The sequence below is a fragment of the Molossus molossus genome, unplaced genomic scaffold (assembly GCF_014108415.1).
Source record: "Molossus molossus isolate mMolMol1 unplaced genomic scaffold, mMolMol1.p scaffold_m16_p_8, whole genome shotgun sequence".
NCBI classification, from domain to species: domain Eukaryota; kingdom Metazoa; phylum Chordata; class Mammalia; order Chiroptera; family Molossidae; genus Molossus; species Molossus molossus.
The window spans coordinates 74,500,622-74,523,497 of record NW_023425402.1 but is presented as its reverse complement, the minus strand read 5'-3'; the positions used below and the strand labels follow the sequence as shown (position 1 = coordinate 74,523,497).

General features: G+C 42.5%; 1 protein-coding gene across 1 annotated transcript in view; it reads left to right on the top strand.

Moving 5' to 3' along the window:
• The window catches only part of MCM9 (minichromosome maintenance 9 homologous recombination repair factor), an 88,969-nt gene extending 80,708 nt beyond the window's left edge, over positions 1–8,261 (top strand). The window contains exons 11-13 of the mRNA XM_036247932.1: positions 892–974; positions 1,805–1,950; positions 6,332–8,261. Coding sequence (XP_036103825.1) covers positions 892–974; positions 1,805–1,950; positions 6,332–7,802 — 1,700 coding nt within the window. The 3' untranslated portion in view covers positions 7,803–8,261. The remainder of the gene's footprint in view (positions 1–891; positions 975–1,804; positions 1,951–6,331) is intronic.
• The last annotated feature ends 14,615 nt before the right edge of the window (positions 8,262–22,876 follow it).

Below are 22,876 nucleotides of genomic sequence, written 5' to 3'. Positions count from 1 at the left end.
AGGGCATTTATGGGTGTTGAGTGAAATGTAATGTCATTAAGAAAGAGGAATATGCGACATCTCAGAACCTCCTGTAACTTAAGACGTCATTCATTTAGAAAGTCTTATTCACTGAGGTTTTGTTTCTCAGTGGCATTCTATTAGCATTTTGGGTGAGATACTGCCTTGTTTGGAATTGTTTCCTATATAGTAACCCATCACTAACATAATAATACCAAATTAATTATGCCATGCCCTATCCTATCCCTAAGATATGAGAGTGACATGCAAACTTAGAACTAACTTGCATCTCAAGATGTGTTTTTCTTTAACATTGGCTTTTACATTTAACCCTTGTTTAAATAATTCAAAAAAATTAACATGAACTGACTGTACCATATGATGACATAATATATGCTCAATAAAAAGTTCTATAAAACAGATGCACTTTACTTCCTTAAGGATTTATAGCTAATGTTAGTGCAAAAATACCCAAATTTTGTGCTCATGAGTTTGGTAATTTTTAAAAGCTTACAGATAAAGAAAATTGCCAGAGATGAGAAATGAGTTTAATTTTGTTTCTATAATAGACTAGAAAGTGAAGATTAAAAGTTGTTGAATATTGAGTGTATGCTTATATAGCCCCTTTTTTGCTGGAGCGCAGAGTACTTTTCATATAAATACCCAGAGTTGCAGAAGGAAGGATTCGGTCCTTTAGTAGAGGAACAACCTTAAAGCAAGTTGAAATTAGGCTTCTGTGCTTGTTCTAGTAAAATTAATTTGTTATTAGTAGCTCATTTATAATATACAATTTTTTGGAGGGGGAATCAGGTAGAGTATTACATTTATCACCTCAAATGTTTATTTTTAACATTTCTATCTTTATAATATAAATGCATCTCATTTTTTTAGCTCATGCTCGCCTGATGTTTCGTGACACAGTGACTCTGGAAGATGCTGTTACAGTGGTGTCAGTAATGGAGTCCTCAATGCAGGTAAGGACATGTACTAATATTTGAGCTGTAATTACAAGCATCAAATAAAAGACAATGGATAGCATATCAGGAGTTATTAAAGTGATCATATTCTAGACCTAATAATTCCTAGAAATATATCCAAAGGAAACCATTTAAAAGAAGGAAAACATTGTCATGGAAACATTCTCTGCATCAGTAGCATTGCTTTTGGGTCTCAATCCCTTTTCTCCTTGACACACCTGAGGGGGTGCTCATAGTCCCACTAGTGCAGTGGTTCTCAACCTTCCTAATGCCACGACCCTTTAATATAGTTCCTCATGTTGTAGTGACCCCCCAACCATAAAATTATTTTTGTTGCTACTTCATAACTGTAATTTTGCTGCTGTTATGAATCGCCATCAGAAATATGTGTTTTCTGCCCTGGCCAGTTTGACTCAGCAGTTGAGTGTCGGCCTGCGGACCAGAGACTCACAGGTTTGGTTCCTGCTAGGGGCATGTACCACCAAAAAACAACAACAAAATAAATAAATAAATAAATACATAATATGTTTTCTGATGGTCTTAGCCGACTGCTGTGAAAGGGTCGTTTGACCCCCAGAGGTGTTGCGACCCACAGATTGAGAACCACTGCGTTAGTGAGAGCGTAGCTTCTCTGAGCAATGCCTGCCACAAAAACAGGGAGAAGACCATTGAAATTTGAAAAAGTCTCCCAGGTGATTCTAATATCAAGGTGAGGGTTTGGAGGGCTGGTCTTAGCCATCTGGGGTCAGTGGTCCCTCATGTGTACTTCCTCTGTGTAGGCTGGCTTGGCGACTATCCCTGGTATTCTCCATTTCTCACCCCTCCAGGGAGGTGCACTGCTGGGAGGTGTGAATGCACTTCACACTTCCTTTCCTGAAAACCCTCTGGAGCAATACCAGAGTCAGTGTGAGCTTATTCTGGAAAAGCTGGAGCTACACAGCCTCTTGAGTGAAGAGCTAAGAAGACTTGAAAGGTGAGAAAAGAAAACCAAGAAAGGCATATAATGCAAAATCTTTATTTGACATTTAGTGAAACAAAGGAAGTATAAAGTGGAAAATCTGTCTGTGCTAATCTGTAGGGATTGTTTGTTAATCTATTGCTATATATATAATCAGCTACCCCAAAACTCAGTGGCTTAAAGAAAGAGACACCACCCCATTATAGTTCTCATTTTTCTGGGAGTCAGAAATTCAGGAGGGCTCATGGGGATGGCTTATCTCTAATCCACATAGTCTCAGCTTGGGGTTACTTGTATACTTGCATCTAACTAGGAGCTCACCTGGTTTTTGGCACGTCCAAGATGCTTCCGTCATGTGTGGTATCTTCGCTCTGGTGGCTTAAATGGCTGGGTGCTGGCTGGGCTCTCTCTGCTGTAGGGTAGTCAGAATTCTGCTGTGGTAGCTTAGGACTCCAGTACAGCAAAAGTGAGCTGCCAGGCCTCTTACAGGCTGGGCTTGGACTGGAGCAGCATCACTTCTGTCACATTGTGTAGATTAGAGCAAATCACAAGGTCAGCCCACAGGCAAAGTAATGGGAAATAGACACCACCAGTCGATGGGAGGCGTGGCACAGACATAGGGGACGGAGGAATTGATGGCTGCCATTTTTGAAGACCTCCTTCCAAAGGTACATTTTCTTGACTTGCTGGTTTGGTGAACCTCATGGGGAACACTGACTGGTTTTTTTTTATTTTTATTTTTTATTTTATTTTATTTTTTTATCCTCACCCGAGGACATCCTTCCATTTTTTGTACAGATAGAGTGGGAGGGAGAGAGAGGAAGAGAGAGAGAGAGAGAAACATCGATGTGAAAGGGACACATCGAGTGGCTGCCACCCGCACGACCAACCAGGGCCGGGGACAAACTGCAACCGAGGTACATGCCCTTAGCGGGAACCGAACCCGGGTCTCTCCGGACCGCAGGCCAACGCTCTAACCGCTGAGCCAAACTGGCCAGGGCCTGACTAGTTTTTTACTATATCTAGTAAACTTTATGTAAATTTACTATATGTAGTAAAATTGATAATACTGGGTCTCAGTTACATGAGAAGCACCAAGGTAAGCTACCTACGGTTCACACCCAAGATGCATACTTGCTGTGGAATTAAGACATGGGCTGTATCATGTTTGCTTCCACCACGTTTTCCTCTTCTCTTTCTTTGGCTCACTATATGAAGTAGAGCAGTGCCATTCAAAGAGGCAGCTGGGACTGCTATTAAAAAAGAGGGAGTTAGATTCCGGGAGGGATCTGTCCCAGGCCAGACCCAAACATCAAGTATCTACTTGGCCTTATCATTTTTCCTCGGCAGGAGAGGACATGTGCAAGGGAGTTTACATGAATCTTTGTGTTTATTAAGATTTTAATTTTATTCTTATTGTTTTTAAAGCTTTCTTCCAAACATAAATATTTGATCATTAGTCCTTATATAACCCTAGTGAAAGGAATTCATAGGTAGACTGAGGCACAGACTGGTTTTAAGCCAGCCTAAGCTAGTATGCTGGGCAGGTTCTAGAAATAGAGATAACTAGTACTGACCTTCACCTGGGAAAGGCCCTCCTGGTTCCTTAGCAGCAGTTTCCTTTCCTGCATGCCCAAATTCTTGACCCTTAAAAACTTATATATTTAACAGTCAGACTAAAAAATCCCCAGTTGAGAATGATGTATTTAATGTTAAAGAGGGAGATCATCCTATAGGGTAACAACTCGAGAATGACAAAAGCAATGTTTCAAAACTCACCTTTCTAAGGACTTGTTAAAATTTGGACAAATGGGAAGGAACACATCACATGCATTACCTGAAGAGTTGTAGCCTGAAATTTAATGTTACATGTCCCTAAATATATGAGCTTCTAAAACAGACTTTGAGTCCGTGTCTGTGCAATAGAAGTGAGGAATGGCAAGTGTGTCCATTTGGGTGCTTTCATGATCAGTTGGGTGGCTGAGTAATTGACCTGAACCTGGTTGTGGTTGATCTTAGGGCTGGGTCTGATGAATGGAGCACATGTGGAAGCGGAGCAGCTTGCAAAGACAAGGGGGGACCACATTGGGATTGTTGACTGTATTTAAGTAAAACCTTGAGAATTCTTTTCCTGGCATTCTCTCCTATTTGCTATTTCCTTCATCCAGCAGAATTATCTTTAGGTTATAAAACTTCAGCACAGCCTTCCTCAGGAAGTATGGGCTGACTTTGTCCCACTAATACAACAGCTGCCAGCCTGCAGTAAGCTTGCACTTTGTATAATATCAATCCTCTGTCTTTTGGTTTCTTGATTTATTAATGACCCAGAGCATGGTGTTTAGATCAAAACTATTCCTTTGGTTCTTTTCTGGTTTGTATAGCAGATCCTTTCCTGGCCTGCTCTGGGCTTGGCTTTTGGAGACACTGCTCATTTTGACTGTCAGAAATTGGTCATTTTGACTAAATGGATTCAGGAAGGGAAGGAATGTGAGGCTCAGAATAAGTGTTATACGATAGAAAAATAGCCCTTGGACTTAACCAAATTCAAAATGACTCTCCTATAAGGAAAAAAGAAATAAGAGTGATGATCTAAAACATAGGATTTTGCCTTAAAATGTTCTTTTCTTCTGGTATCTCTTTGTAATGCAGAGGCCTGTTTGATATTGATCCTCAAAGCAACAAAACCAGGTGCCCCACAGATGGAAGTACATTACCTCTAGAACACAGTCTAAAGCTAATGTTAACAGTGAGAAAACTCCAGGTAGCATATAGGTTTATCCCTTGGGAAAGAATTCTCTGTTCCTTAAGGAGATCACATATCAACCATAAAACTATTTATATTTTTATCACACTCTCCTTCTGGAAAATTGTTTTAGTGACATCCTGCCTCATGATGGCCAAAGTACAAAGAGCTGTCTTTTAGGAAGTCATAGTAAAATTGCAGACATTTTATGTAGGGGAGAATTTAATTCCCAAAGTCAGAAGTAGAATAAAATAGTGAGTTAAATAATTCTACCCCTGAAAATTTTTTATGTTTTAGGACATTGTTGTGGAGCTGTAATAATTACTAGTATCCCTGACCTCAATTTGCTGCTGAAAGTATACTAGATAATAGTAATCTTGAAAGCTATTTGTGGGGGTTTTTTTGTTTGGTTTGGTTGGTTGGTTGGTTGGCAGGTTGGTTGGTTGGTTGGCTGTGACTACAATAAACATGGATTTGCTATAGTGATGTTTCTAAATCTAGCATGTGTGAATATAACCTAATATTTTTACAATAAAATGTTGGTGGGTTTTTTTTCCTGATTGTGTGTTCTTTATAGAGTATTTTTTAAAGTAACAGTAACAAATTAATCAGAAAACAAAAATCACATATACTCTTATTTTCCAGAGCAATCAATCATTAACATTTTAATGTATTTAGTACCTTGAAATTTAAAATTTATTTAAATTTAATGTATTTTCTTTTATTCCTTTTTCTGTGATCACATATATTTTTAGAGTAATTTATTCACCTACTTTTTTGTGTGGTTTCCTTTGCAGATTTAGTACATGGAAGCAGGCTCGTGTTGCCCCTTGTGCTAAAAAGATGTTTGTGGGTTGTGAGGAAGGGCTTTCTAAAGAATCTTCTTTTGAGAAACTACAATCTCTGTTAGAAATTGATATGCACAAGATTGAAAATGGATATCACTGGTCAGATCCTTCATTCAGGAAGGGTCAGAAGGTGCTGACTCTGTCAACTTGATGGAGAACAGCTGCCCAGAACACACCTGAAACGTGGCTGGGCTTTGCAGGAAGGACGTGACATGGTCTGGGGAAGGTCTGCCATGAATGGGAATGTGGGAGCCAGGGTATACAGGAATCACAGTCTCTACTCTTGAGGAAGATGACTTTTTAGATGCACTAAAATTCAGTACCTCGTTTAGGTAAAGAGAGCATAATTTCTAGTTTTTCACTTTGGTTCTGATCTATAAACTTGCTCCTATGCAACCAGAGCCACTTTCTTAATTAGCAATACGCTACTGTGTAAATAGCTAAAAGTCTGTCTTCTAGTTACACATACAACATGAAAGGTAAGACTGAGCATTTTACATTGACCTTCAAACTGTCTTAAGTGAATGAATGGACTTTCAGGGAAAAGGAAAATGTTGTCAAGCCTGCTACTTCATTTTCTTAATTTTACTTCAGTTTAAGGTTAAAATAGAATGATTATCAAATCACTGAAACTCTATTCTGATGAAAAAAATATAATTCCCTTTTACTGTACAAATAGAGACTATTTGGTACTAAGAATTATGTTGGACTTAACCCTTTAGATCGCATCTCAGACACTAAAGAAATGAAAAGGGTAGAGCAAATTTCCTCCCTTCAATACGTGTTTTCCTTATTTCTGCTACAGGTTACAGAATCAGAGTGTGTACCAACCCCAGGCAAGGACAATGGAGGCAGAGACTACTTCAGAATCCTTGAGAAATGATACAGGGGAAGAATCCAAATTCAGAACGTCAACACAGCAAGAAGAGAATGGTAGTGTCCATACCTCTTCTACTGGAGGCAGCCCCAGGGGAAGTCCATTTCTCGACACTTCAGTCCCTCTAGGGCCTGGTAGGTCAACAAGTAGAAAATACTCAGCTCAGCACAAAGATAGCAGAGATGACAGTTTGGATTGGTTTGATTCCCTGGAAACCCATCAGATTGAACCGAAAAACACTGTTCCTGTGTCTCCTGGTCCCAAAACAACTGGTGGGAAAAGGGTTTTGAAAAACTCCAACAACTCTCAGGATAAGGAAGAGAGTAAGCCAGACCACAGGAGCAAATTGGAGACTGGACCACTTCCAGCACCAGGAGAGACAGAAGCTCCATTGAGGCCAGAGAATGGTGAGAGGAAAAGGGACAAAAAGGCAGCAGTAGTTTCTGAAACAGCAGGAACTGCTGGTGAACCGGACTCGGTACTGACTCATCATGTTCCCAGGAAACTGCACAGGCTGCGCAGGGAGAGGGCGCAGGAGCTGTGCAGAAATTCCACTAGGGCACCTTCACAGCCCCTGAGCCCTGCTCATCCTCCACCCATCCCTGCACGTCGCCCAGAAAGAACTCTGGAAACCCCCAGAAGAAAGAGACAGAAGGCCCTCCTTCAGGTGGAAGAGCCTGAACCTGAAAGTGTTGAGAGTCCGGGTCCCCCTGTGGCCAAACTAGCAAAATTTACTTTCAAACGGAAGTCAAAACTGATCCACTCCGCTGAGGACCGTAGCCATGTGTCTGCTGGCACAACTGACAAAGCAGTTCAGAGTTCGACGTTTTCCCAGCATGGAGCGAGAGGCGAAGCAGCTGTGCCCGTGAAGGGCCCAGAAAAGTTGACCTCTGCCTCAGGACACAGAAGCTCAGATCAGCTGCAGGGGAAGGTACTGGAGGTGTTGCAGCAGCCACCAGAGAAAGGTGGATCAAGAGAGGAGAGGGCATGTGCCCCTGGAAAGAGAGTCATTCAGCCTGAATTTGATCTTTGGAATGAGACGGGTCATTTGTATCTTACTTGTGAAAGAGACAAAAAGGAAGAGCTTTCATACAGTAATAAAAGCAGCAAGGTTCATGCTTGCACATTAGCCAGATTGGCCAACTTCTCCTTTACTTCCTCCTCTGAATCCAAATCAGCATCCCCGCCTCCTTCTGAAAATAAGAACTGGGGTGAGAGAGGCCCAAGCCCTCCTCCCTCGACCGCAGCTACAATGCTTGGCAGGAAAAGGGAAACTTTTCAGTTGGAAGGGTCCACTGAGAGATTCAGCCTTTCCAAAAAATCTCTCTTTACTTTACCAGAACTAGAAGACGAAGCATTAGATTTTGATTGGGATGAAGAAATGAGAAAAAAGCCATAATCATGAAAAGCTTGCTTGTCAAATTTTATGCTGCCTAACTCAACACAGCACCTTTAGGATATCTACATGGTGTCTGTGTATGAACAGAACTGTTGGCGATGTTGAGTGCTTTTCTAAATACCAGCTCCCCGATCACGTTTTGTAATTTCAGGTTTATTTATCTTCATGGCTCAAAAAGTTGTTTAATCAATGTGTAGGTCCTACCAGCACTTGAATTGCATTAATTGATGCATCATTGGATAATTCTGCAGAATGGAGTACTTGCATTCTCGAAGATTTTTTTGTTCGTTTTGTTTTTAAGGGGTGGCTTTCCCAGAATTCCTTCTTTCATTCACTCAGGAACAAATGTCAGGATAGTTGCACCCTTAGAGCTAGCAAGTTAGGTGAACTCTTATGTTTTTTCCTTTTCTTTTTTCTTTACCCCCTAATGTGCCAAGTGTGGTGAATAATTTATTATGGTTTGACAAAATCATATGATTTTTCTAATATTGTTTTTGTGTTTATTATGTGTAAGATTATGTGTAAGGGCCCAGCTGGTGTAGCTCAGTGGATTGAGTGTCGTCCCATGGACTGAGAGGTCCTGGTTTGATTCCTGGTCAGGGCATGCGCCCAGGTTTCAGGGCTCAATCCCCAGTGGGGGGCATGCAGGAGGCAGCCAATTGATGTTTCTTTCTCACATTGTTGTTTCTCTCTAAAAAATCAATTTAAAAACATTAAAATAAGTAAATAAAATAAATAAAGGTTACTAATGCTTTTCTTTCTTCGAGAGGCATCCTCACAATTTCACTGTATTCCTAAAGAGCTGGCAGCTGGTCAAAGAGTAGCTTTCTGAAGTATCAGCCTTTGGAGATTTTCTTCTCTCCCTTAGCCACATTTTGTGCTTCAGGTTCTTTTTATCTTTTGGGGACCTCACTTCAGTACAACTTAAGTCCTAGAGTTGGAAGGAAAGATAGTGCAATAGTCTCAGTCATATATCATGACATCTACCCAAGTAGTTAATATGGGAATGTGATTCCTACTGCTATGACTTATTTGTCTTTAAAACCACGTAAATGACTACGTTTGGTGGTAAAAGACAACTCAAGCTTTGTCTTTCTTAAGTCCTTTAAAATCACTCTTTCTTTGGATTCTAGCAAGGGCTCTTAGGAATCCTTAATTACAGAACTTATCTTCTGAAGTATGAATTTGTAAAAAAAAAAAATAGATTCTTTCATTGTCTGAGGGGCTTCTAGACATGAAGAATACTCAAAAGTATATGTACTTTGTTTAATGATAATTTCATTAAATTTGTACAAAAAAATTAGGAACCCCAATTTTTCTTAGGCATTTATTTAAACATTAATTCCAAAATTGATTGATTAGATATTTTATTAGAAAATTTTAAGCTATGAGTACAAATTTAGTATGGATGAGTCTTTTGAAATCCTTGAACATCTTAAACAGCTGATAAAAAACATACATAAGCAGTGATTATAAAATTTATTATACATTCTCTTAAACCTATTCTAAAACATTAAGACTATGATTTTGATAGTTTCTTTATTTCTGTACTTACTTAATAAATTCCTAGTTAGTATGATTCTTAATGTGATGTAGTCCTAATCTTTCGGTCTTAGTACTTTCCTGGGTTTCAGTATTTTTACTGGAACTAAAGGACAAGGAAAGGATCTAGGTTATTGACTAGTTGATTTTTGGTCTGATTGTGTGGACTAAGTAATTCAAACCTGAGCCAGTGTTGGGCTGCCTGTTTTGTTTTTTGTGGTCCACTTTTAAATCCTTTTCTTACAAATTTTTGTCTTTGAAATTTGGTATCTTTTGCAGTAATGATGTATTAAGCTTTACATAGCTGATAGGCCTAACCTCTTGGCTTCTCATTGAGGGTATTTTGATCTGTTCTTTGTTATCATTTAAAATGGTTGTATTCCTTACTGGGAATCTTGATTCTAGAGCTATTATTCTTAGCAATGAGGGAATTGGTTTACGCAGTTAACTTGTCTCTTCAGGACATTGAGTAATTCATATTATAAAACACAGTATTGAATTGTCTCTCTTTCCTAGTTATTGTACATGTTCATGCCACCTTCTGCCTGGTTGTATTTGTATTCACCATGCATCCTATTACTTGTGTTAATAAAGCCACCCAATTTTTTATTTTAGTAACTTCTACCAGGATTATTTGGCCCAGTTACACATTCCATGTGTTTATCCTTCAGTGCTTACCCAGATTTTAAAAACTATATATGTAAATATTGTAAACAGACATAATTATTAGAAGTAATAAAATATTCCGTGTGAATGCCCCCTACTTACTAAAAAATTAAACTTCTATCACAGCCTGCTTGTGTGTTATGACTACCTTGCTGTGCTTGTATTTGATGCTCGAGGTCTCAGAGTTTGGTCAATAGGAAGTCCCTTTAGGTTGTCGTCAGTGTTCTTTTATGACCGACATTGCTAAAAGCATCCATGCCCCCTGAAAACAACAGCATGTTCTGGACTCGGTTTGATATGTGTTTCCCTGCCTCAAATTATAGAATCAGCTACCCCTAAGGCACTGTATTTTCTTTAGAGTCTAATGGTGTTAGAGGCCAACTATGGGATTTCACAACTAAGACTTTCTTTTACATGGTATTGAGTGTGTGTACCAAGGTAGCACAAAGGTGTCTCAGGGGAAATATGTACAGTCTCAGAAATCAGATTTAAGAAAGTGTGAAAATAACCTTTAATCCTGAATCAACATATCAGAATATTTTTATTTCAGGCCAGTGGACTCCTTGAAAACATTTTAATAAAGTAGAATTATTTAAGTACAATAAAAGCTGTACCTAATTTTCTTTGTGATAGGACCAAACCAGATATTTAATTTTGTTATAACTATATAAAAGAATTAAGTTTTCCTACACTGCAAAAGATAATGCTCTTCAGTGTATCTGTGGTATTCTAAAATTTATAATTGAGATTTTATTGTAATTTTTAGTGTTCCTTAAAAATATAGACAAAACAAGGATATTATTCTGGTATCTTTAACTCTGGCTGAATACCAAACTTTAAACTTTTTCTGAAGGTATACCAAACTTTAATAATAGAGATCTGTTCTTGGTTGACAAATTTTAATTCCAGCAAACCTACATATTTTTTATGTGTATGTTATACTTGATTTCTATGCCCTTCCCAAGTGCTGAACCTGCCTAGCTGGTGGGATTACTGGAAAAGCTATGCTAGGGAAGATCTTTAGAGCTCACCTGCAGCCAATGCACAACGTTTGGGAGTTCAGACCAACCTGCCCTGAAAATCTAGGTCACGAGGGACTGCCCCGGAACCAGGTTTATTGTTTAGGTACAGTTTATCAGACAACCCAATTCCAAATTTAACAAACTCATAACGTGGGATGCTAGGCCAGTACATATTCCCCCATGTTCAGAAGAACAACTTTGTGAATGCTTTCCACATTTTTAACATTCAACAAAGGTAAAGGAAGGTTTGTCCAGCCAGTGTGGCTCAGTGGTTGAACGTCGACCCATGCACCGAGGTCACTAGTTCAATTCCCGGCTGGGACACATGCCCAGGCTGTGGGCCAAGTCCCCAGTAGGGGGCATGCAGGAGATGGCCAGTGGATGTTCTCTCTCATTGATGTTTCTCTCTCCCCCTCTTCCTCTCTCTAAAATCAATAAAGGAAAAAAAATTTTTTTTTAAATAAAGATAAAAGGTTTGTAGCTCACGTTAACACTCATTTCAGTAGGGATTTTGCTGTTTGTGTCCCATCTGCAGGTGGCATAGTGCCCCAGGTATATGGGGAGCCATTACGCACACCCCTCTCCTTCACTGTCACTCCTGGTTCATGCAGAAAAAACACCCCCTGTCACTGAGAGGACATACACAGGAAGCTGTGGTAGCTTCTCCTTTGACAACCTCTTCTGTTCTTATTGCAGTTCCCCTCTCTCCCCTCTTTAGGGCTTAAAAATATGTCTAAAGGTAATATTTGTAGAAGTGAACTTAACAGAAATGTTAAATTAGGCTTAAACTGATTATATATGTATGTAAACTGTCTCATGTGAGCCAAGAAGGGAAATAGAGTATACATGCTGGGCCTGATGCCGCCTAGACGTGGGGTCTAAGTTATTTATCTTGTGAGTGCAGACGGTTTTCAGGCTGCTCTCTGCTTGTTGGAACCTTAAACCTTGGCCGAGTTGAACCACAGGAAAGCAAGCAATGGAAGCAGAAGCACCTTTTTCGGTGGGACAAACTTGGTTTAATTTAGAAATCTCATGAATCCAGGCCAGAAATATGTTGCTAAATATTTCCAATCTATTGTTTTCAGTGCCTGCTGATGCATAAAGAAGGGGTCGCAGAACAAGATGGGAATCAGGCGAATTGGGTTCTAGGACCAAACGATCACCTTGCTGTCTTCAGTGATCTCATTCACAACAGCCAAGGATTAGGCACTTCTCAGTCAGATGTTTGTTTTGTTTTTAGATTTAAAGATATTTAATGCAACATTTGTCATCATTAAAGTTGATATCTGAAGAAAACCATGCTACTAAAGCTGTACTCTGAGTAATAGGTAACTTCACATGTTAACTTTTTGGTAGGAGGTAAAAACAATTGTAAGAAAAAAAGATTATTTATATAGAAGGGAAAAGAATCTCCTTACAGCCCTGGCCGGTTTGGCTCAGCGGTTAGAGCGTCGGCCTGCAGACCAAAGAGTCCCGGCTTCGGTTCCCACTAAGGGCACGTAGCTCAGTTGCAGTTTGTCCCTGGCTCCGGTTGGGGTCATGTGAGTGGCAGCCATTTGATGTGTCTCTCTCACATTGATGTTTCTCTCTCTCTCTTTCTCTCTCTCTTTCTCTCTTCCTCCCTCCCTCCCTCTTTCGCTCCCGCTCTATCTGAAGATAAATGCAAAAATGTCCTCAGGTGAGGATAAAAAAAAAAAAAGAACAACCTTACAATAACAGTGTGATGAAGGTATTTTTATTTATTAGTTAAAAAAATATATTTGTATTGATTTTCAGAGAGAGGAAGGGAGAGGGAGAAACATCCATGTGAAAGTGAAGCGTTGATTGCCTGCCTCCTGCATGCCCCCTGCCAGGGATCGGGGCATGTGCCCTGACTGGAAGTCAAACCAGCAACCTTTCAGTGCACAGTGAATGGAATGACACCCAACCAACTGAGCCACACTAGCCAGGGCAGCAAAGGTATTTTTAGATAGCAGTGCTTTCCTAACATCAGTCAGTCCACAAATACTAGGGTGTGTGTGTGTGTGTGTGTGTGTGAGTGCAAGCGTGCATGATCGTGTGTGCATCGGCCTAACTGAATCTGAAAGGTTGTGAAGCTTTCTTCAGTAGCCCAACTGTGTGGTGATCACAGGTAAGTCAAGTGGGCGCAATGCAGCACAACACCTGGGTGGACAGCTGGTTCGGGCTGCAGCGTCACCCAGTGAGCTCTGCAGGCCCTCCTGCCCTCTCTGTGAGCCAGGAGTCCCTGAGTCAGGTATTCTTGAGTTATGAAAAGAAAACCTCACAGGCCAGCTGAAATAAAAGAGAGTTTCCTCTCGGGACACATCAGGGAGTCTCATTAAGGGCAGGAAACAAAGTCTAACCAGGCTCCATCGGCCTGGAACTGGAAAGTTCTCTCAGCCTCTCCGGGGTCCTCGTGATTCCTGGTCACTGCTGCTCTCGGTGAGCTACTCCCATTTGCTGCCCTTCTCCAGGGTCCTGCTCTGTGTGAGCACTTGAGGCTTCTCCACGCCAGGTTCCTTGTGACTCCTGATCTGCGCTGGGGTCTGGCTGCAGCTGTGCCATGCCCTGACCCTTCCCGATAATGCACCCACCTTCATCGCACTAAGCCAGGCTGTGTCCCTGGTTCAAGAGGAAGTGAGGAAGGGCTTGAGGGCGCAAGTGGCCACCTAGCACAAACAGCAGCCAGCCTCCAAGAGTGGGAGTGGGAGTGGGAGGCAGGTACTGACAGCCCATCACACTGCTGTCTTCACAAGTTTTTCGATTATAGGTTCTGTAATTCTACAGCTTTTACTGTGTCTGAGTTACTGAGTTAAGAGCACGCCTCTAAAGGTTTCTGGATCGTCTTTCCCAAGGAAGCCGTGTACATTCCTGACCCAACAGCACCAGCTGTTTTCCAGGAGCCTGGCCACTTGGGCAGCGTCGATGGCGGTCTCGCCGGTTTTCAGGCTCCATCTTCCTGTGCACAAGTTACTCGTCGTAACTACATCGTAGCGTTTCGAAACACATGGGAGGCAAATAGATGGGAGGATGTGAAGGATAGTACTCTGAAATGTACTTCAGGAATAATCTCTATAGTTAAGATACATTTTAACATTTTCTAGACTCTCAACTTTATAACTTCCAACAAACAGCACTAGATCCACGATGAGAGGGAAATGCATGCATGTCATAGACCAACTTTAATCCTTTTGAGAATTACAGGGAGCCCAGAAAAATTTTAACAATTAAGGTACTATTGATCTTTAATGATCCTATTTTATCATTGTTGGGAGATTAAACTGCTTTTTATTTTATTTATTTTAATCCTCACCTGAGGATATTTTTCCATTGATTTTCTGTAGAGTGAGCAGGAGGGAGGAAGGAAGAGAGAAAGAGAGAAATATCAATGTGAGAGAGGCACATCGATTGGTTGCCTTTGGCATGATCCCAACCAGGGTCAAAACCCTCAACTCTGGTATGTGCCCTTGACTGGGAATCAACCCAAAACCTTTTGATCCATAGGCTGATGCTCTAACCTCTAAGCCAAAGGAGCCAGGGCTATTTTTTCAAAAATATCTTTTAACATACCTTATTTGAAAGAAAATTGGATTCAAGATATAGATTTCTTAACTCCTTCCCTTACTTTTTATTGCTTTATTAAAAATACCTATTGATAAAGAAAAAAAAGGACATGCTCTCCCTCTTGGGAGCACGCCTACACCTTTCTTCCCTCTCAGGTGTGCATCTTTTCTCCTAAACTCTAAGGGTCCCCACAAGACTTGCAACCAGGGGAGCATCAGGCAGCAGCAGCTGGCACCGGGCTAAACCCCTGAACCTGTCTCCAAGGCCCCCTTTTTCTCTGACTTTCCAGCGAGCTGGCAGCAGCCCAGCCTCGGCTCACCTCGTTACTGTGACTCAGGCAGCCCAGCACGGCTCCTGTCTTTCCTGTAAAGTTTCTAGAGGCCAAAGCAGAGCACCGTCTAGGCTCTCTCCCGTTGCTGCTTCTGCCCTAAGCCCTTCTTTCGTTTCCCTGTCCCAGCTTTAATAAATACTGTCAAAATCACCTGGACTTCTGTTGCGAAATCTTTCCTGCATGAAATCTAGAACCCACTCACTACCGGCCAGCCTGAGGCAGATCCATTCGGGGCCCAGTCCCTGTCCGGTAACAGGCCATGAGTATCAGTTACTGCCTAGAGCTCACCCACTGTGATGAGGGCTGGAGCTCACACCACATCTGGCACAGCACCTGGAGTTGGCACTGCCAGCTGATGGGCTTGGGGCACTTGGCTGACATCTTTCAGGACCCAGTATTTGTAGGGGCCAGACTGATAAGTGGAGATTTGATGGGGATCACCCCTCTGCTTCCTTTAGGTCTTTAAGGGTAACACTAATTTCTGCTATCTGCCTCTGGGTGTTTGTAATTTGCTTCCTGCCCAGAGGAGGGATTAAGAGCTGTTTCAGAGGCTCTCACTTGTCCTTTTCCACTGAGAGTGTTACCGGTGAGATGACGAGACCTCAGTTCTTGTCTTCTTGAAGGAAAGATTTTCATCAAGAAACAGTATAGAAAACCACGCAAGAACTTATTGGCCACAGCACGAGCACACTTAGCGAAGCAAGGAAGTGCATTGAAGGAGCAACAGGGGAGCCTAGGCTGGGCTGCTGTGGCTCGCTGGGAAGTCAGAGAATAGGGAGCCTTGGAGACAGGTCAGGTGTTAGCCTGGGATGAGCCACCGCTACCCATTGCTCCTCTGGTTGCAAGTCCTGTGGGGTCAATTTGAATTTAGGAGATGTGTGCCTGGCGGGGCAGGAGAGGGGGAAGGGAATGGCATGGGCATGCTCCCTAGAGAAAGAGCATGCTGGGACCTTCATTTTTAAGGGGTTTAAAGGCTGGGTGTTTAGGGTAAGTCTTAGAGGAAAACTAATATAATATTCTTCAGCTTTATGCTGATGTACCAAAATGAGATTTATTCTCTTAATGTGTCCTTGGCTGTGGTTGGCAAATTGGATTTCTGCAATCTATCTTCCTGAATAGGGTGATGCAAGCTATTTACCCTCTGGTTGGGGAGGAGAAGTGCAAAGCATTTACTCTTACGTGTCCTTAGTTTAGGGAAGATAGGGTTTACTAGGTGGCTGCAAACTGTTTGACTATCTGTGTCATCCCCATTCCACTTGTCCTGGAATTTTCATAGCTTCTTACTATCCTATAACAATAACTTTTATTCGCAGGCCCAGGAACCAATATGGGTATATGCCTGTTCTGCCAACTTCCCAGTGTTGTCTATTTTAATTACACATTCAGGAATTAAGGACATAACTACTGGGTTGTTCCTGGACCAACTAGACCCGCTGTGAAGTGGACCTAGGCCAGGTCCACTTATCACCTGGCCCCATCCACTCTACCAGGGGGACCATGGTTTGTATAATGCTGGACACTGTGGATGGAAAAAAAAAGGATTCTATGGAAAGTAACCTCACAGGGTTATCTGGTCATAGATTCCTAACTGGGCTGGTCATGGTGGGCAGTCATGCTCCAGGACAGTAATTTCTAGTAAAAGGCTCATCTCTGCCTTAAGCAAGCCCTGTCCATTGTTTCTGTGCATCTAAGTTAACACACCTCTGAAGTACCAGAAGTGATATTCCTTGAAGCAGGTATTAAGCCTTAAGAGAGAACATAATCTTGTAAGTCATCCTGTAATCCAATCCCTGCCTTGCTTTCTCCAGTCTTTCTTACATCTCCTCCTTAATTTTAAATGCATAAAAGAAGCTGCAGAACTGTTATTCTTCAGAATATTTGAGATCTTGCTCCCTGGCATATGTCATCAGTCGGCTGAAATAAACTCTTACGAAGATTCTCCAGAGGTAGTTTCTTACGTTGACAGTATCATCGTCACTCAGACCTTGTACCCAGCAGTGTATGGTGACCAAAGTAAATAACCACTGGAGAAAGACGGGGCAATGACTGTGACGAGCCTTGCCAAGGTATTTCAGGGCATGTCTTCCTGAGGAACTGATGTTTCTTTTAGTCAGTGGACTCTGAATCTGAAAATTAGTTCAGGTCCACAAGTTCAGAGAATTCTGACTTTTTATTGACACAGCTGCCTCAGTCTCCTCATGTTTTTCTCTCTCTCTCTCTCTCTCTCTCTCTCATCGTTTTTGTTTTTCTTTTCTTTTTGTGTTTCTCTTGACAGTATAGGTCAGTGCATCAGAATCACCTAGATTCTTGTTAAAATACAGATTACTAATCCCAAAGTTTGTCAGTGAACAGGCCTGGGCTGGGGCCTGAGGGCTGGCGTTTCTAACAATTTTCCAGATGCTGCTGATGCTGCTGGTCAGAGACCACACTTTGAGAACACCTGTGTAGATTGACCTTGCGTGTAGGGACTCCAGCAATTTCCATAGTCTTCCTGCCTGCTGCTCTGACCTTGTTGCTCAGTGCGATATTTGCTCCCATCTTGCTACTGAGAGCTGAGCGTTTCCATCTGGCCTCTAGTATTCGGGAATCTTCTCTCTGCACATTGATCAATCATTGGATATAGGCTGCCTCTGAGGACAGGGCATGCCCTTGGGCAAGGGCTCTGGGTGTCTAAAGGCCATCTCTGGGGGCGAGGAGTCAGCTGTGAACACTTTCAGCAGCTGGGGAAAACGGGCGCACTGGTCTTGAAGGGGAAATGTGGGTAGTGCCCATCCAATCCTTCTCTGCTTCTACCAGCATCTGTCTCATGTTCGCAACTAGAGTGAGGAAGCGAGGCTTGCCTCAGGCACAAAAAATTAAATAATCAAAATAAGTATTTTGTCCTGGCCAGTGTGGCTCAGTTAGTTGGGCGTCATCCCAAGCACCAAAGGGTTGCTGGTTTGATTCCCAGTCAGGGCACATGCTCAGGTTGCAGGCTTCATCCTGTGTGGTAAGGGGTGCAGGAGGCAGCCAACTGATGTTTTGCTCTCACGTTGATGTCTCTCTCGCTCTCTCTCCCTTTCTCTCTCTCTAAAAAAATCAATTAAAAAATATTTAAATAAATAAATAAAAATGAATATTTTGATGCGATATTTTAAAACCTCAAAATGCAAAAACAAATCCATGGTATGTAAAATATCAACATTTTAGAGAAGGGCAGGGTCAATGTCACTGGTTTCTCTTTTTGCCTCTGGCTCCAAAATGGTTTAGCCTGGCTTCCTCGGCCCACCTGCACTAGAATGTAGACTCCCCGAGGGCCGGGGCTTTATCCGCTTTACTCACTGTTGTACTCCCAGGAGTTAGAAGTGCCTGGCACCTAGTCTGTGTTCAGTAGATATTTGTTGAATGAGACTTTTAAGACATTTGAAGGAGTGACCCTTATTTACACTTCCCCAATACCCCCTCTTCTCTTTTCCCCAGTGTTGACTGCACACAGGGTGGCCGCCTTCACTCTGGAGCCAGGAGACTGGGAGGGAGCTATGCTCGACTTAGAGGAAGCACCTGACCGAAATAGGATGTAGTTTATTATGTAGGTCAATTTTGAGGTATATGTGTTTAAAACAATTCTTAATTGATCTTATCAGATGTAAGGGGTTATGCAGTGTATGACATTGTCCTAGCTCACTGCAGCTATTAGTTGTCAGCTTGTATAATTATGACAAACAGTTTTCAGAGCTGCTCCTAAAACATTGCCCTGCCCCCTGAGTAGGGGTGGATTTAGACTTCCAGGACCAACGTTGAACAGAAAACTGATGCCGGGTGGAAAGTGCAGTGGTCAGCAGGCTGCTCGCCTCCCCTGCTCTGTCTCAGGGAGCCCCGCCCGAGGGAGAGCTGGGTTGGCACTAGTACGGAGACAACACCTCCTGGGTGTGGGTTAGCTGGCAGCACTTCCACACGTGATGCTGGAGAGGATGTGGGGAGATCTGCCGGGCACTGATTCTAGCAAGTTCCCTCCTTGCAGCAGGGCCTGTTGTTACCACACCCTACCCGTTTGCACCCACAACAACGTTAACATTCTTTTTAGCCAGTGAAGGAAACTTGGGAGTCTCTGGGTTAAAGGCAACTCCCATTCACTATAGACCGGTGAGATTGTGTCCTGCCAGGGCGAGAGTCCAGAAGAAATCCCCAGCATTAGATCTCCACTGTCGTTTCAAAACAAAAACAAGCCTGGCCAATACCATGGTAGACGTGAGGGATTTCAGAAGCAGGTGAACTGAGTTGCTTGTCCGGCTTCTCTCTGGGCAAGAGCCACGTGGGCAGATGGCAACAGTGTCGATGGGGTCCTGCCTCATGACGTATGCAGACTGCACCTTCCCAGGCTCAGAGAGGTCCGAGGAGAGCACAGGATGGGGAAGATATCGAAGGGTGAAGGAACTGACCAGTAGTGAGCACCTACTATGTGTTAGGCATCAAATTAGGCACTTTATATACATGTGTGGGTCCAGATGTATAAAATACATGAGATATAGATGATAGATGGATAGATAGATGGTAGACAGATATTAAGCTTTCATAGCAATTCTGTAAGAAAGATATCATGAGCCCCAATTTACAGATGAAAACAGGATCAGAAGGGCTAACAATTTGTCAAGGGAACACAGCTAACAAGTGGATTCTGGTGGAGGAGGAACTGAGTCCAAAGCCAGGGCCCTGTCTGCTCCCTAAAGGAACGTGACTGTGCCAGGGCAATGCCAAAGTCATAAGGGTCTTGGCTCATCTCCAATTCAGCTGTCATGTGCTCTCAGAAAGAAAGTAGGGACAGCCCTCCCTGATGTCCCTAAGCTAGGGCGACAGTGGCAGGTTGAGAGCAGGTCCCTTTCCTCTACAACAGCCGCTCCACTGTCCCAAGAAGGTGGACCCTCAGTGCCTCTGCACCTGAGAAAATGCAGTAGCACCGCTGGGGCTGTACTGAGCCAGGCCAGGCGGGCCGTTCGCGTTGCGTTGGGTCCACAGAGAACACAGAGGGCTGCCCCTGCAGGATGACAGGGTGTGGCCCTGCCACAGTTCCCTTTCATTTCCCGTCAAATGTGTGCACTTTTTTCAAGGAGTGCTTTCCTCATCACAAAGGTTTCAGGCTCTGGACCCTAGATAACCCTCCTGAAGGGGTATTTTGGTTCGTTTCCTGCGCTTGCTTGCCTTGAGCAAGGACTGCTCAACAAGCGCGTGCTCCACGCTGGAAGGGGAATCTGGGTCAGCCGGGCTCTGCGGCTCCCACCACCAGGGGGCGTGAGGTATCTCTGCCCGAGACGCAGCCGGCGGGACCGCGGGCATTGACCCGCAAAAGCGGGAGGCACGCCTGCGTTCAGCTCTCGTGATCGCTTGAGACGTTTCTTCCAGGGTCAGTCTCATTGGGAAACTTCCGGCAGACACACGGTCCAGCGGAGGAGTGGACAGGAGGACAGGCGAGGGCACCTCAGGAGGCGTGGCGTTTGATCACTATGGAAACTGCTCCATCTGCTGCAGGCTTTACAAATGTGTACCCGGCCCCGGCCGGTTTGGCTCAGCGGTTGGAGCGTCGGCCTGCGGACCAAAGAATCCCGGGTTTGGTTCCCCTCTAGGGGCACGTACCCCAAAAAAGAAAATGTGTACCTACGGAGCCACGGAGCCGGGTGCAACAGTGCTTTGAAACCCTCAGACCCAAGGTCAGAGTCCATTTTATAGAAGCCTATGTTCTAAAAGAATATACCTTTAATAATATGATTCCTTTGGGAGGTGGGGAGCAGGCAGTCTGATTCCAAAGCTGCAAGGTCCTCAGAAATTTTTATTGAAAGCTTCAAAAAAAAAAAAAAATTCCAACATCTCACACAATCAATAACTGGCATTATTTTTTTGAGATATAACTGACATGTAACATTGGATAAATTTAAGATGTACATGTACAGCTTTTTTTTTTTTTTTTGTATGTGCCCCTAGCAGGAACCGAACCCGGGACTCTCTGGTCTGCAGGCCCACACTCCAACTGCTGAACCAAATCGGCCAGGGCAAGATGTACAAGTCGTTTGATTGGTACATTTATATATTGAAATATGATTACCACCTTAGCATTTATACCTTCATCATCTTACATATATATATACATATATGTGTGTGTGTATGAATATATATATATATATATACACATATATATATATATAGTGGTGAGAACAATTAAGATCTAGTCTTTTAGCAACTTTTAAGTATATAATACAATATTAGTAACTATGATTACCATGCTGTATATTAGCTCTTCAGAACATATTCACTTTCTACCTGCAAGTTTATACACCCTTTGATTAACATCTCCCCAATACCCCCACTCCCAGCCCCTGGTAGTCACCATTCTACTCTTTGTTTTTTACTAGTTCAGGTTTTTCAGATTCCACGTGTAAGTGGTATCATTACAATGTTTATTTTTTTTCTCGCTGGCTTATCTCATTTAGCTTAATGCCTTCAAGGTTCATCCATGTTGTCCCAAAAGGCAGCATGTCCTTTTTCGTGGTTAATATTCCATTTCATATACACACACACACATACATATATATATACACACACTATACACATATATATATATAAATATATAAAATGGTCAGTCTTCATATTGGTGATTCATATTTTAGCATCATGCAGGTGTGATGATGGAAACATGGGATTGGGTGTCAGACAGAACTGCTACTCATAGCTTTGTAACTGCCAGAAGTACTTAGTCTGAACACTAACATAGACTGAAACTGTACAGTTTCTCCTTTGTAGCATTTTTCAATACCAACAAGTATTTATCAAGGATATACTGTGCTCTAGGCATGTACAGTGATACCTCGGTTCTCGAACATAATTCGTTCCAGGAGGACGGTCGAGAACCGAATTGTTCGAGAACCGAAGCAATGAAACCCAATAGGAAAGCGGACTCCACAAAGCGTGACTCTCTCTCTCTGCACTCACACTGATGACACAAGCAAGGCGCGCTGGGCCGAATGAATGCCATTCGGCTCAACTCGGCTCATCTCGGAAGTTCGAGTTCCAAATATTTGTTCGGATTCCGAGACAAAAGTTTCTCGAATCCCGATTTGGTCGAAAACCGAGGCGTTCGAGAACCGAGGTATCACTGTACTAGGCACTGGGGAGGGATCAATGATAGGACAGGCATGGTTGGCACCTGTCTCTTGCATACTACACCCTAACGAAGATTGTATCACCAATGTTGAATACATCTGCACAGAGCTTGGCATATGACAGACACTTAACACATGTTGATTCTTATCTCCCATCCTTTCCTTCCTGTCTTCTTCCCCTAAAAAATAGAGCTGTGGACCAGGTCAAGATTCCCCTTGGCAACATGGGTTTCTGGAGAGCAAATGACAGGATACCCTTCTTTTTCATGGCTGAATAATATTCTGTTGTATACACTTGAGCACATTGTGTTGAGATAAGGTAGACAGAGAAAGACAAATCCTATGTGATATAACTTACATGTGGAATCGAAAAAGTCAAATTTGTAAAAACAGAGAGTAAAATGGTGATTGCCAGGAGACAAGTAGTAGGGAGATAAGACTGATGTTGTTTAAGGTATAAACTTACAACTAGTATCAAATAAGCCATAGAGATCTAATACACAGTACAATGAATACAGACAACAAAATTGTACTGTTGTCCCAAACAGTGTCATCTTCTATCACTACAGTGATAATCTATCACTACGGTGGCAATCATATTATAATATATGAATGTATCAAAGTAACATATTGTACACCTTAAATGTATACAACGTTATTTGTCAAATTCATTCAATAGGAAAGTGGGTTCCTGGAAACACAGAGAAGATTCATTCAGACTTTATTTTTTATCTGCCTTTACTTAGCACTTACTGTGTGCCAGCCGTGTTAACTCCGTGGGAACTGTAAAGGATATTTGAAACAGTCTGGCCACCATTCCCT